This window comes from Leptodactylus fuscus, chromosome 3 (assembly GCF_031893055.1).
Source record: "Leptodactylus fuscus isolate aLepFus1 chromosome 3, aLepFus1.hap2, whole genome shotgun sequence".
In the NCBI taxonomy this organism is placed as follows: Eukaryota; Metazoa; Chordata; class Amphibia; order Anura; family Leptodactylidae; genus Leptodactylus; species Leptodactylus fuscus.
The window spans coordinates 3,867,703-3,884,387 of record NC_134267.1 but is presented as its reverse complement, the minus strand read 5'-3'; the positions used below and the strand labels follow the sequence as shown (position 1 = coordinate 3,884,387).

The 16,685-nt window shown below is 42.9% G+C and overlaps 1 protein-coding gene across 5 annotated transcripts in view; it reads left to right on the top strand.

Annotated features, from left to right (window-relative positions):
- EHBP1 (EH domain binding protein 1) overlaps positions 1 to 16,685 on the top strand; it is a 249,130-nt gene that overhangs the window by 95,901 nt on the left and 136,544 nt on the right. For all 5 annotated transcript variants that reach the window (XM_075266974.1, XM_075266972.1, XM_075266971.1 and 2 more), the window contains 2 exons: positions 5,071 to 5,249; positions 5,831 to 5,879. In XM_075266974.1, coding sequence (XP_075123075.1) covers positions 5,071 to 5,249; positions 5,831 to 5,879 — 228 coding nt within the window. The remainder of the gene's footprint in view (positions 1 to 5,070; positions 5,250 to 5,830; positions 5,880 to 16,685) is intronic.

Here is a 16,685-nt window from a genome sequence, read left to right as displayed (position 1 = left end):
CTCAATTGCTGATCGGGATCGCTCAACCCTAATGAAGACGTCAGGTAGTCTTAGACTCTATCACGGGCTGCTTGTGCTGCTGCTCTCTGTTATCTGCCACTTTGGGAATTGCTGTACCGGCTCCTCCGTTCCATCTGCTCAATGTTTGGCACGTGTATTTTGTGTATTTCGGAGGGCGCTCCCATTCCCTGACACTATCTATTCCTTCTGTGATTTACATGAGCATTGTAAATAAACTATTTGCCAGGTTGGTGGTTTCCTTCAGAGAACTCATTAGCCTGCGTGTAATTTCGGTGAATTATTGCCTTCCTGCGAGGCCTCTCGTTGTCTTCCCACAAGCGATGGATCCATAAATCACCCGGGTGTAGAATGTGACAGGTCGTGTCTGTGCTGCAGTCACTCCCTCCTGCCAAGCGAGGGCGTCCTTTACCTGCACTAGACCTGCCGCTTATTATACTATGGGAATTGTCTCTGACCTCATCTGATTCCTAACCTGAGCAGATAGTTGTGAGTGTGAATGTGGCCGTAATGAGATGGAGAAATGTGAAGACGTCTGATAGAAATGGCCTATGAGGAGTATATAGTCCTGAATATACTCACATATATATACTGAATATACTCTTATATATACTGAATATACTCACATATATATACTGAATATACTCTTATATAGTCCTGAATATACTCATATATATACTGAATATACTCTTATATATACTGAATATACTCATATATATATATATATATATATATATATATATATATATATATATATATACTGAATATACTCTTATATACTGAATAGACCAAATCTCCAATCTTATAGTTGTTAGTCCATGAAGAGACTCATTTATCAAAGCGTCAGAGGAGTTTTCTGATGTTTTTGTTCACGTTTAAAAAAGTTTCCAACCCCCAATTGATTTTTTATTTTTTTTTCTCCTACTGATCTATCTATTTACATGGGATGGGGGGCCCCCGACACTTCCAGGCAGATCCTCAGAGGTGGTCTTACATGTCCGGGCTCCATCAGGTGCGGGCAGAGACGACTGAGGGGTCCTGTGCAAGAACATTTACAGGGGTTGTGCTGTTATGGGCACTTCGATCCATAGGACAGGAGATAAGTGTCCATTACCCGGGGGGCCCTAAAGCCTCGTTGTGGATGGAGCGTCAGTGCACTTGCATGGCCAGCCCTCTAGTCACTTCTATGAGATTACAGTCCTGGCAGCCCCATAGCAGTGAATGGTGCACTGGGTTACACAAGTGCACTGGCGCTCCACTCGCAAAAAAGTACAAAACTTGTTGCCTCTCTGAATTAGTTATTAGGGCTTTGTTTTCATATTCTCAAGCCCGTGATCTTCTTCAGGATGCAACTTATTCAAGTTGTAATTTAATTTAAAAAAAAAAATTGTAATAATAATTTTGTTCTCACCTGTCAGCAATAGTAAGTGATCTGCAAAAACTGGGCTTGATAGTTGAAGGCCAAAGTGCAGCATTTTTTTCGTGGCCCTCACCTGTATGGCACGCGGCCCTCACCTGTATGGCACGCGGCCCTCACTTGTATGGCACGCGGCCCTCACCTGTATGGCACGCGGCCCTCACCTGTCTCGCACGCGGCCCTCACCTGTCTCGCACGCGGCCCTCACCTGTCTCGCACGCGGCCCTCACCTGTCTCGCACGCGGCCCTCACCTGTCTCGCACGCGGCCCTCACCTGTAGCACACAGGGGTCAGCACGATTACAATATTATATTCCAATTACTGTGTAAGAAACCTTGTGCTTTGCTATAAAAGTTTTGACTTTTGTGTTTGGTTTTCTGTTTTGGATGCGCCGTGTATACGAGATCCCAGCGGTGGCCAACACTTTAACCCCTTAGAGCCTACGGTTATAGCACTGGAGGAGTTTTCTGTGTATCCGCACCGCGTCCGCCTGTGGCCTAACAATGGCCCCCAGTTCTGCCGTAGCTATTAAACCACTAGGCCTTACCAGAAGCCGCGCGCCATCACTTGTAAGGATGTTGTTTGCAGACAAATGTTGTGGCAGAATCCACCTTAAAATTCTCCCCCAAAAAATGTTTTTCCCTCCCATTAATTTCAGTGAGCGGCAGCTGCAGAATTTTTCCTCTAATTTTTTTATTTTATTTTTTTTTTTGATCTAGTGAGGCTCCATGGCACAGAAATGCAGCTTTTTTTTTTTTTGCAGATTTTGTTGCAGTTTTTTAACTAATGCAGAAGAACGACTACAAGAGAATTGGGACATATATAGGAAGCTCTTATACTTCTCCCTTCTGCTCAATTCACTCCTGGTTTTGGCTCCAAAAAACCGCAGCAAAATCCTCAACAAATACAGCTGCATTTCTGCAACATGGCCTTAAAACAAATCTAAAACTTTGCTTCCAAAAAAATCTCCCCTCTCTGATGGTTGAATAATATGTCGCTACTATTCCCATTAACATGTTACCTTCCATACTGAGCACCAAAGGGTTAACCTTCTGGGCCGAGAGACTGTCAGCGACAATACCTGCGTTTGTGAAATGTCATATCCACCTTCAGTCTTGTCATCAAAGAGACGGCGAAATGTTGAAGTTCCTCTTTTATTTTTTTTGACTGTCATTTTTTCCATTGTAACTGAAAAGATAATTTTACATGACTTCACTCTGGGTGGGGCGTGTTCCCCTGACATGAGGCCTATAGCGCCTGAAGTGTCGGAATCACAATCAAACCCTTTCCCTCGGCACCATTTGTGTCCAGACAGAAGTCTAGAGCCGGCGCTCGGCGCTGGATACGTCGCAGGGGGCTCGCCAAGGGCTATGGCTCAGTATAGACTGCTCAGGATGTCTCTGCGAGCTGTCAGCTATTACTGACATCAAAGGATTACAGCCGGGGTGGAGAACATGCGAGACTTCTTACTTCACTACCTGCTCATAAATATTGTCATATTAAAATCCAGTGTTTCACTTCTTGTCTAAATTTACAGTTTGTCATCGGAGAAATTGCGTTTTTACTGCAGTTTTTATTTGCTGTCGATCCTTTATGTTTAGATTATCGCCTTAAATGGCAACAAATATAAAAAACTTTAAAAAATGTTAAACATTCCACTTTCACTCCTCGTCATTTCAGCCATTCCTGACACATTTTCACGTCTCACCTCGACGTGTTCGGAAAGTTTATTTTTGACTTATCAGATTTTACAATTGGAAAAAGATAAGGAAACGACGAGAAGGAAAATCTGAGGGGTAAAAGGTGAACAATCCTTCCTTATTAGATGTATAAACTTATTGTTACAGGAGCTTCGGTTACTTTTAGGTTTTGTATCTCTTACTGCAGTGTGAAAGAGGCCTAAGGCGAAAGTTTGGGAGTCCAAAAAGATCAGCGCCCTGTGCGGTAGGAATAGCATTAGCTCATGGCGACCTCAGGCTCCGGTGAGCGCTCCCATGACAATACTGCTTGTCCACTGTTGTCAGGGATAGAAATACTTTACACATGGATGTCAATGGATGAAGCTGCTGCAATGGCGAGAGGTCCTTAAAGGGGCCGTTATTTGGTGACCGATCTCTAGGATTGGTGATCAGTTACAGAACATGAAGATCCGACATTCATAGTCTATATGACATTACAGTCATCAGTCACTTGGCCTGTTTGCAGTTCAGTCCCATCCAACTGACTGGACTATACGGTGTATAGCATGGGGCTCGGTTCTCTGTGACGAGGCTGCAGCGTTTGGCGTCAGATTCCCACTGATCTTTAATTGATGACCTATACTGGGTCCAATAGAATTATAATATTCTGAGGTCTGTGCACTGAGAGCTGAGGTCTATGTATAAAGAGTCTTCTCCGGTATATGCGGCCATGGCCATGCGCCAACTGAATTCGCCATTTTTGGCAGGACTGGTAGGCCATCTAAAATGTATGAAGTTTTTGACATGCACCGAAGGGTAAAAAAAAAAAAAAGCATGGGGCATGTTGAAATCCTCCACGCCCCATCCAGTGCCATCTTCTGCTGGTCCAACAAAGTGGCCTTGTTTATGTGGCGTTTGTTGGAAATATTTGTCGGCCCATCGAGTTTTGTCTATTGACCACGAGCAAATGAAAGATCCTTCAAGTGAAACTGATAAAACACCCAAATGGGAAGGACATCGCCCTCTGTGACACTACACAATGGGGTTCTCCAGATTTTCATCGTATACTTTTATATAACGTTGTAACAATACACATCTGGATACACATCCTTACCTGCCCACCTGGATACGGCCCCATCAGAGGTCTATAGAATGTGCTTAGGACTTGCTGTTCTATACGTATTACAAGACCTCATTCATATCTCTTAGGCTCTGTTCACATCTGATGCAGGTGCCATCCAGGACAGACCCGTCCTGCAAGCCCAACCTTTTAGGCCGGCAATTTCCGTAAAGAACAGAAAAAAGTGCAGATGTGAACATGGTGTAGCCAACAAAGTTTCAGCACAATATTCTTGTTACCATTTTCCAAAAATATCGACTGCTAGGACCGGCCTATTCAGTTCCATTGTCCCCATGTCAACACAATGGGAGATTTTAGTCAAGTGTAACTTTCTGCAGTATGGGGGGTGTGCAGTTAAAATTTTTGTATCCTAACTAACTTCTTTTTTAATAGAAAACAGGCAGTAAACTAAGCCTTGCCGGGGAGGCCGTGTCTCTGTACTTGATGCAGTATGCAGAGCTGAAGCATTTACCCACTACTAATGGCCGTATCTCAGGTTTTATACCACCTAGAAGTAGAGATTCTCAGCTTTCATAACATGCCAAGATTATTGCTGCCATGCCAAAAATTCTGGGATCCATTCTAGATCAGTTTCTTTCCGTTTCTTCTATATCACTCTGGAGAAAACTATAGTAGAGTTAGTGTATACGAATGGTGTCTGTGACTGTGCTCTTAAAGGGGCCACAGCTGCCCAGCTATATGGGACTGCAATACCACACGCAACACAAAAATTACCACATTTTGGGCGACCACAGTGTTGGTCATGATGCGTATTGTCCTTGTTTTATGGATTCTCATCGGCACTAACTGTTTTTATTCTTTTTTCTCTCTTTCAGCCAAGTCCATTACCAAGTCCAACTCTCGGTCGACAACCCAACGCCAGCCAGTCACTACTCGCCTGGTGCAAAGAAGTAACAAAGTCCTATAGGGGAGTAAAAATAACCAACTTCACCACCTCCTGGAGGAACGGGTTGGCCTTCTGTGCAATATTAAACTACTTTAGACCGGACTTGATGTAAGTATGGGGACCCCAAAAAAAAACCCAAATCACCCTTGACAGGAAATGCCAACATATTTTATCCCGTGTTCTCCTGGGGATTGTGGAATGCCGATTTGCAAGGGGTTAATACCATGCACCTTTTTGACTATCAATGTTCCCCTTTCATTTTGAGCTGCCATCTCATTTATGATATTTTTTTGCCCTTAATCCTATAGAAACTACTGACCTCAAGATGCTATTAAAAATTTTGTTCGTGTTGAAATGAGATGAGAGAAATAAGCCTGTAGGTCTTAGAACATTGACGACAAGGGATTACCACATGGCAAATTTGGCTGTCAAAGCTTGTCCCTGGTCCTTGCCTCCTATTTTAGACAAAAAGCTGTAGGCGCTGAATCCCGCCATATTCAGATTATTTATTAATATATTTTTGTCCGTTTTAATTTTCCACACTATTAGTTTTGTTGATTGAATTGCTGAAAAATTACTCCTTGCCTTACGATTTTATTCTATGACTTTTTTTTGTTTAAAAAAATTATATATATATTTTTTTTTGTATCAAATTTTGTTTGTACCTACTTTGCCATTTTCTCCTTCAGTGACTACAAGTCCCTCAATCCCCAAGATATTAAAGAAAACAACAAAAAGGTAAGAGCTGCGAGAGGATGAAAAACTTTGCTCAAACTCTGCAGGTTTTCATTAAAAACACAGAATTAATTCAATTGGTTTACAAATAATGAAAAAGTCTCCAAACCCTTCAGTAAGACGAGCGGGGCGAAGGGGGAAAGATGGGCTCAAAATGTTCCCTACGCCCAGATCTCCATGATCATCCTAATTATCAGATTACAGCGACTTCTTACAGTCATTGGGAAATTGTTTAGCAAAGATTTTAGATTTTCAGAATTCAGACGTTTGTGGAATTTTTTTTTCTTTTTCCATCCAGTACATAGAAATGGCCAGAAATTGGTAGCTCAAAAGTTAGTCAGGCCAATGTTTTGGTGACACAAAGGCTACAATATCGTCCCCCTTATAGAAGTGTCTCGGGAAATTGTCACTAAGTGGTGACCAAATAGTCGGTTTCAGAAGAAAACTGAAAAAGTAAAAAACTTTACTCTGATTCCTTACATAAACAACAAGTGCTCCAACTGCACATCCTTGGTGGACTCTACAATGGTTTGTTGATCCTTGGTGAACTTCACTATGACATGTTGATCTTTGGTGACCTTTACTATGTTGTTGATCCTTAGTGGACTCCACTATGATTTTTTTTGATCCTTGTAGACTTCACAATGATCATTGGTAGACTCCACTATGGTATGTTGAATCTGGGTGAACTTCACTTTGTTGTTGATCCTTGGTGGACTTCACAATGATCCTTAGGGGACTCCACCATGATTTGTTGATCCTTGATAGATTTTACTACGATTTTTTTTTATTCTTGATGAACTTCACAATAATTCTTGGTGGACTCTATTTTGATTTATTTATCCTTGGTGGACTTTACAATGATTAGTTCATCCTTGGTGGGCTTTACTAAGATTTTTTGATCCTCTGTGGACTTCACAATGATTCTTGGTGGTCTCTACTATGAGTTGTTGATCCTTGATAGACTTTACTATGATTTTTTTGATCATTGGTGAACTCAACTATGTTCTTGATCCTTGGTGGACTTCAGAATGATTCTTGGTGGACTCCACTATGATTTGTTGATCCTTGATAGATTTTACTATGATTTTTTTGATCTTTGGTAGACTTCACAATGATCATTGGTAGACCCCACTTTGGTGTGTTGAATCTTGGTGAACTTCATTATGTTTTTGATCTTTGGTGGACTTCACAATGATCATTGGTGGACTCTACTATGATTTGTTGATCCTTGATGAATTTCACAATAATTCTTGTTGAAATCTACTATGATTAGTTGATCCTTGGTGGGCTTTACTAAGATTTTTTTGATCCTCTGTGGACTTCACAATGATTTTTGGTGGTCTCCACTATGTTTTGTTGATTTATGGTGGTCTCTACTGTGCCCAGTTTTGTACAGAACTCTCTACAATTCCCATATCATGGGCATGGACAGGAGAGGCTTTAAGTGAACCTGTCAGGGGACTTCTGCTTCTCGTTCACAGAAGCAAAGCTTTATGATACATTGGTTTATATGACTATACCACCACGGTGGCTCACTGGTTACTGACAACTGTGGGAACTGTTGATTTGCAGCTCTGGAATCCTAAGACTTGATTCGACAAGGAGTTTGTATGTTCTCCCGGTATCTGCCTGAGTTTCCTCCGGATACTCCGATTTCCTCCCACACTCCAAAGTCATAGTGATCGGGAATGTAGATCGTGAGTCTTATATGGGATAGTGGCTGACGTTGCTGCAGAATATGATGGCGCTATATAAGTAAGCAAATAAATAATCTGGCCCTGACAGACCTCCTACAATAGACAGTGAGAGTCCTGACTACTCGGCCCGCACAGTCTTTTGTGTACATGCAATGGTGCAGAGAGAGTTGCTTTTCAATGTCAGGACTCTTACTGTCTCTCTAGGAGTCCGGTCACAATTTACTTTGCTTGTTACTCTATAATCCTTCTCCAAATCGTATAAAGCTGAATCTCACAGATCTGATCCTCCAGAACGTCCTGACGTCAGATCGGGCAGAACAGAAATCACCGGTTTTATACCAAGTGTCCAGAAGTAATGGTGAGAAAGTTTAGGAATCTTCTCTCCCCGTAGTTAGAGGAGGCTTCAGTCTTTTGCAGGACGTCATTATGGCCGATTTCATATAAATGTATATATTGGGGCAAATCTACAAATTAGGCAATTTTGTTAAAATTTGGTACTGACTATAAAGCTCAGTGTTTCTTATGACGCAGATGCAAATCCCAATGCAGGAAGAGGTTAATCTGCATCATTATTACGGGGACTTGCACTTGTTATTTTGGCAGACAATTTCGATTTCTCCTGAAAAATGAGAAGATTTTTGTGAGACTCCAATTATTATGATAATCGGAGGACGAGATGTTTATTCATTGAGCTGACAGCGAGGAGTATTGTAGCTTCAGCAGCCAGGCAGTGTGAACAGTAGCCGACACCTCGTCCTCTAAGGCTCTTACAAACGGCAACTTCTCGCTCGTCATTTGGCTCTTTGAATTACATGAACCAAAAAAACTGCGTAATATTTCTCAGCGCTGCCCATTTACCAAAGTCCGGGCGTAACACAGAGCAAAAGTCAGAAACTGCTCACTTATATATTACAGGTCGATATAAACATTATGTGCAAGTCATTTATATATATATATATATATATATATATATATATATATATATATATATATATATATATATATAGTCACGGAACTAGCAGAAAATAAGACAAAACTGGTGTTAAGTCACTAGATCCCAGCATATCACCCCAGTCCTGCAGATAGATAGGTTACTGTCACCAGACCCAGCATATCACCCCAGCCCTGCAGATAGATAGGTTACTGTCACCAGAACCAGCATATCACCCCAGCCCTGCAGATAGATAGGTTACTGTCACCAGAACCAGCATATCACCCCAGCCCTGCAGATAGATAGGTTACGGTCACCAGAACCAGCATATCACCCCAGCCCTGCAGATAGATAGGTTACTGTCACCAGAACCAGTATATCACCCCAGTCCTGCAGATAGATAGGTTACGGTCACCAGAACCAGCATATCACCCCAGCCCTGCAGATAGATAGGTTACTGTCACCAGACCCAGCATATCACCCCAGCCCCGCAGATAGATAGGTTACTGTCACCAGACCCAGCATATCACCCCAGCCCTGCAGATAGATAGGTTACGGTCACCAGAACCAGCATATCACCCCAGCCCCGCAGATAGATAGGTTACTGTCACCAGACCCAGCATATCACCCCAGCCCCGCAGATAGATAGGTTACTGTCACCAGACCCAGCATATCACCCCAGCCCTGCAGATAGATAGGTTACTGTCACCAGAACCAGCATATCACCCCAGTCCTGCAGATAGATAGGTTACTGTCACCAGAACCAGCATATCACCCCAGCCCTGCAGATAGATAGGTTACTGTCACCAGAACCAGCATATCACCCCAGCCCTGCAGATAGATAGGTTACTGTCACCAGAACCAGTATATCACCCCAGCCCTGCAGATAGATAGGTTACTGTCACCAGAACCAGAATATCACCCCAGCCCTGCAGATAGATAGGTTACTGTCACCAGAACCAGCATATCACCCCAGCCCTGCAGATAGATGGGTTACTGTCACCAGAACCAGCATATCACCCCAGCCCTGCAGATAGATAGGTTACTGTCACCAGAACCAGCATATCACCCCAGCCCTGCAGATAGATAGGTTACTGTCACCAGAACCAGCATATCACCCCAGCCCTGCAGATAGATAGGTTACTGTCACCAGAACCAGCATATCACCCCAGCCCTGCAGATAGATAGGTTACTGTCACCAGACCCAGCATATCACCCCAGCCCTGCAGATAGATAGGTTACTGTCACCAGAACCAGCATATCACCCCAGCCCTGCAGATAGATAGGTTACTGTCACCAGACCCAGCATATCACCCCAGCCCTGCAGATAGATAGGTTAACCCCAGTCCTGCAGATGGATAGGTTACTATCACCAGAATCAGTGTTTTCCCCTTGTGAATCGTTGCCCAGATATCACTATTTTTGTAAATGCAAATGAGCTCTTTGGGGCAATGAAGGCATAGCCATTGCTCCATAGAAATACGTAGCAAGGCCCTCATCGCTCCAAAGAGCTCATTTCCATATTAACAAAATCAGTGATATCTTGGCAATGGGGGCAATGATTCATAAGAAGAGAACACCGTTTGATTCAGGATCCCCTAACCTAAGCGATCTATTTGTGGGCCTGGTTTGAGATGTTGGATTTATAATGGTCGTAAACTCCCAGTAGGTTTTGGGCCATCAGCTGTCCCTGCCAATCTCCTTACACACGCATGATTGGTGCGGTTTTGAGAATAATGGATCAGACATGTTGAAATAAAATTTTTGTAGTTCGTTGAAATTCAGCCTAGCAGATTTCTGAACATCGGCCAAATATCCAGTAATCTAATACACATGATAGAATCGACTGGTCCTACTAAAATCAGGAGATTCAGTCAAACCCAACTGTAGGAAGCGCGGCCGCCTTTTTATGGTTTCAAAAATTTTAGACTCATTTTTTCTGATTTCTAACCTTTCATGGCCATAGAGGTAAATGATAACTCAATCACTTCCTTTACTTGCTGTAGAAGGATCTTCGTGGTGTACGAGTTTATTCCGTTTTGAAGTCTCTGACTCCATAACTATTCTGTACGTATAAGACAGTAGACCCATAGTCAGGATGGAGGTCACAGCATCAGAGATTATTATAATGCAGTCAGTTCAGTCTAAACAAATCACAGTTGGCCTGGGAAGGGACCATTACGTGGACCATGTTACCCTGACTACACATGGCCGTCCGAGGTAGCCCTAAGGGCCCCAAACCGTCCATGATTGGCCATTCATGAAAAGCCTTTATATAAATCTACCTTGAAATGGATTTTCTGGGACTAAAATATTGATGACTTGTCCTTAGAGTATGTCCTCAATATTAGATCTGTGGGGGGCCAATAACCATCGCCCCCACCCATCAGAAATTCATAGTACAGGTGAAGGGAATGAACGTAATATACGTCACTAGAGTAAAGTGCCTGTGTGAAGACTCCTGTCTGTACTTTTTATCTCCTTTGTTGGCCCTTGCTCTGTTGACAAGCTGAATAGTTTACAATGTAGTCTATGGAGAAGGAGAGAGACAGAGATATGAGACTGTCTACAGCATTAAATGAGTCCTTGCCATCAGAAGGTGGAATAGTAATTCAGAATTCAGTTGTCTTTCTACTTCCTCCCCTTTCCCTCTCCATAGACTTCTATTTTATTGATTTCATAAGAAGCAAAAGGACACAAATAAGTGAAGAAACAAACATTTTTCTTTAACAAACTATATGACAAAGTTTGTTCCCTTCTCCAACTCCAAGGATTTATGAAATATTCTCCTAACTTTCAGGACTCTCCAGCCCTCAGACGGTCCGTCCACCACACTCAGTGTCTGCCTCACCTTACAACCCCCCCCCCCCCCCTCACTTATTTTAGATCTCAAACCAAATTAGAATTGCCCGGTGTCTTATGAGGAAGCAGATTTTGGGAGCTCTCGCGTTTCCTGTCTTTTTCCTCAGTTTAGGTGATATTAAGAATCCCTGAAAATGTCCCTGGAGGAAAAAGTAAAAGTCATCACTTATTTCAATTTCAACCAAACTATAATTATAATCCGTCTTTGTTGTGATGCCAGATTTTTTTTCGTCTTTTGCTTGCTGCGCAGAATTTCTGCATTAATAAAGTCTCTGACAAGAATGCGGCCGCTTTATCGTATGTATTACGGCAGGTGGGGCCGGGGGATGTGCCGGGTCCTCCTACTGTCTATGGAGCTATACATCAGTTATTAGGGATTCGTGTCTTCTCCTTTTTTGACAATATTGGTGTTTTTTTCTGTAATTTCATCATTCCTGGGTGACGTTAGTTCCTTTGATCAGGTTGAATACGGTTTAGCATGATGTAAGATGGCTTCTCTGCTCTGGTCCGCGCACCTCTTATTCTTCTGAACCCCTGAATCGCCCTAGAACTACCATAAATGATGAACTAGTGGACGGATACAGTGTAGCTTAACATCTCATACACATGCATGCTCGGCTCAGCACTGAGCACTGATATGGGAGAGGGTAGAAGGAAGAATGTCCTCCAGTAGTTGCTTATCTGCCCCTACATCTGCCATCAGGGGAGAATCAGGGGCCCGATACAGTGTCACATTGTAAGCCAGGGTTACTGGGGCCAGAATATAGACACTATTTCACAATACATTGACTTTTCAATACTTTTATGGGGTAGAAGGTTCAGTGCCGTGATTAGCTCGGTGTCACCAAACAGTCCAAGGTCATGTGATGGACACACAGGTGCACAGCTGTGACTATAACAATATGTGCACCTGTGTGTCCATCACATGCCCTGGACCGTACATCACATGACCCTGGACTGTATATCACATGCCCTGGACTGTACATCACATGACCCTGGACTGTATATCACATGACCCTGGACTGTATATCACATGACCCTGGACCGTATATCACATGACCCTGGACCGTACATCACATGACCCTGGACCGTACATCACATGACCCTGGACCGTACATCACATGACCCTGGACCGTACATCACATGACCCTGGACCGTACATCACATGACCCTGGACCGTACATCACATGACCCTGGACCGTACATCACATGACCCTGGACCGTACATCACATGACCCTGGACCGTACATCACATGACCCTGGACCGTACATCACATGACCCTGGACCGTACATCACATGACCCTGGACCGTACATCACATGACCCTGGACCGTACATCACATGACCCTGGACCGTACATCACATGACCCTGGACCGTACATCACATGACCCTGGACCGTACATCACATGACCCTGGACCGTACATCACATGACCCTGGACCGTACATCACATGACCCTGGACCGTACATCACATGACCCTGGACCGTACATCACATGACCCTGGACCGTACATCACATGACCCTGGACCGTACATCACATGACCCTGGACCGTACATCACATGACCCTGGACCGTACATCACATGACCCTGGACCGTACATCACATGACCCTGGACCGTACATCACATGACCCTGGACCGTACATCACATGACCCTGGACCGTACATCACATGACCCTGGACCGTACATCACATGACCCTGGACCGTACATCACATGACCCTGGACCGTACATCACATGACCCCGGACCGTACATCACATGACCATAGACTGATTTCTATCAATTAAAAGTAAGCAGAGATCTTGAAAACGATGAAGACTTGATACAGAAAGTATATTGGAACATTGTAGAACTTTTCATTACACAAACCATGAAATTTGTCAGAAACTGGACAACCCCTTTAAATAAGATTGAACCCTTACCATACAGTGAACATGAATATTTTTAGTATGGCCTACCTACAAATGGCTCATTGAATTTCGGGGCTTGCTCCAGACAAGATAGTTTTTGGCCTTGAGAATCCTGATCCTACTCTTGGTATCCGTATGGGACTTAAAATTCTGGTATCCTGACAACTCGTGTCTGCGTTACATGAAGAATATGTTCAGCTCCGTAGATATGTTTCAGAAATTTCTTTGACTGAAAGTCACCCCATAACTCTACAGAGTTTCTTTGGCAATCTCATGGATTTCTCCAAGCCTCATTCAGATGAACAGGACATTTGCAGAAATTTCTACAGCAAATCTTCCGGGCTGTCCATTGTATCTCTTATAGGACAGTGTAATCCGTATATCCCTCCTACACAATACCCTATAAACTACCAATTCCTGACCGGCCATCTACAGACTGTTCACCATCCTTTATATAGAGATACGGCCAAACCACATGGCAGCTGTATAAGGAGCCCTCTTGTTGAGAACTTTCTTAGTGGACCCGCAAAGGTCCGACATGTTTCATCTCAAATTTTACAAAAAAAATTTAGGAAAAATTGGAATTTTTGTCCAGCTCCAGTAGGGACTGTGAGGACCGATGTACTTAATCTGGTGCAGTGCATTTGGGGTAAATCGAGAGGAAACACAATCTGGCCATTGCAGTCTTGGTTTACATCCTTTCACTAGTGGTATACCATTCCTGGAATCTAAAAGTAATTAGTCCCTGTTATTGTGCCCTTGTAGGTCCTGTCATCACCCGGCAGAGCCGAGCATGACAGCAACATGGACCAGGCAACTTGCTTCCTGCAGATTTCTTTCCTCCTCTACATAGTTCTTTCCCGATAACCCCTGTGCCCTTGGTTCTTGGTAATACACCGGGGACTAAACTAGCAATTTAGGAATAGCCGAGAAGAACCTGACTACCCCTAATTATTGTGTCATCTTGTGTATCGTGCGCTCCACTTTAGGACTACACGTTTCACTAGTTATTATAGGATTGCGTCCATGGGAATTTCTTATATCCCCTTATATATAATAGAATACAAAATAGCTAATGGACCCTATAAAGGTTTGGGCGCTGAGGCGGTAGGATTGTGTAATGCTGTGTACAGGTGTTTGTAATAGTGAGTCTCAATGGTTGATTCTCACCTTGCCTGACACAGTTACCAAAGGCCTTGCCATACATTGTGTGTGTGTATATATAATATATATATATATGCAGAACAATCCCAGTCTACACCCCACAGTACTGAAAACAAAAACCTTTAAGCACAGAAAGCCAAAGAAACAATGCAGAGACTCTCATCTTTATCAATATGGAAATTAGCCTGCAAGAGCACTGGGGGCGGGGCTTATTTGCCAAAAGTGCTTACAAACTGCTGCAAGTGCCCAGATCTCTAATCGCTTCCCATTGCCACCCCTTTAGGTGTGAATGACATTTTCAACCCCTGTTTGCATCACAGATGTCTGTTAGCAAATCAGGCTCCGCCTCCAGTGCACTTTAGGACTGATTTGCATGTCCATAAAAGGATGAATTTTTTTTTTCTGCATTGCTTGATGGGTTTGTAGCCACACTGGTATGGTCACACGGCACTGTTATTGGGTTGGGGGTCACTTTGGACATGATAGACCCCCATTAATCCCAGGGTTTGTGGTTGGACCAAACAACAATGTATAAATATGTATAATCAACTCATCTGGAAGTCACAGGCGCAAGTAGAGCGGGATTTTAGAAGACTGGATCTCGGGCTGCTCTGATATCCACTATATAATTATTATTATTATTATTTATTATTATTATTATTATTTTATTATACTATAATTATTCCAAAATTTTATTAAAAAGCAAAAAAGTTGGGCAAACCAGACTGTCAGTATGTGGTGGAGATTTTTCCTCCTGTGACGTGAATGCCCTTTCTCATTCCTAATAAATGTAACCGCATAAGACAATGCCATTTCTCAGCTCTGTTTGTCCTCTGCACATTAGTCAGAGATTTGCTGTTATTTCCGCTCCCGAGTTGCATCAAACAAAGCTCCTCATTCTTCGCATCCAGACGCAGCAGCCAATTTAAAGAAAGCCATTTACCTGTCACCCGATCCCGGCCAATATGTCAGTGCGGCCCATAATTGGCCAATGTTTGGGAAACCGCCTGTGGTGCTTTTCCTGACAGTCGCCTATTGATGGCTGTCAATCAGACAATATACAAAGTCCTATCCTGTTCGGAAGCCTTCTCCGTCCTGCTGTAGGTGGCGCGGCCATAAGCTCCCGTCCTGTATGGTCATGTGCGTTACAACAAGGCCGACTGCCTTGGATTGGCTTATGGGCCCTGATGCATGGAATAAGGATGCAGGGAGCGGTTTATTGTTTTTCTGTTACTTTAAATTTTGTTAAACTCATAGTAATTTCGCTTCCATTGTATCGAGGCAGAAGCAGGTTGTAGTCAGTTCTGCAAAAATAAAACTAATAAAAACTTCCCTTATTTTCTAATGTGATGGGCGGCCTGTCTTTCTACAAAAATGGGCAGGTGACCGACTTTGGTAAAATACAAAAAAGTGGATAAAGTAGAATTATGACATATAGATGGAATCTCGCATATGGCATAAATACAGGTTTTATTTTTTATTTTTTCGTAAAGGTTGGAGTGCTTCCTATTATTTTATTTTTTTTTGTGTTGTTGACAGAGGATTATAAAGCCGAGGCCTGCACCTTCCCCTACAGCAGGTTTTTACACCCTGTTACTCCAAAGGTTTTGTTTTTTTCTGATCTAAAATGAAGGTGGTCGGCCAAAAAAAAAAAAAAATCTAAAATAAAAAATGCACTTTTTTTTTTTTATAGATATTGATAGGGAATGTAGCTGGTGCCCTATATGTGACTGCCATCAGTACGCACACAGCACAAGTATGGCCGCTCTCATTCCTGGCGCCGATCTTTTTTTGTTCATGTGTCTATCCATGTAAAAAAACAAAAAATTAGTCTTTTTTAGAGGTGGCCTAATTGCCTTTAATACCGTTCTTGGTATATCATGAGCTAGACTAAGATAGTGAGTGGGGTCAGAATTGCAGAGTATTCCCTGCAGGCAATGCATGAGAACGGCAGAACAAGGTCCTAGGCCGGTTACAATGGATTCGGTGCAGTCGCTCGTCCGTAATATGTTCTGTATGGAAGTGATGGATTCTGGGTCACTGATTCATTTGTAGGATCAATTCCAAGGGATTTCCTCGCATGTACAGGATGATGCTGCCACATATACAGTAAGAATGAAGGCCAATGCCAGGGAAGGATCTTCTGACAGTCGGCCATCAGAACCAGACAGGGAATAAATACAAAGGTTTCTTACGTTGCAAAAGAAAAGTGACAGTCTAGTTGCGTAAGATAGAGTCTGT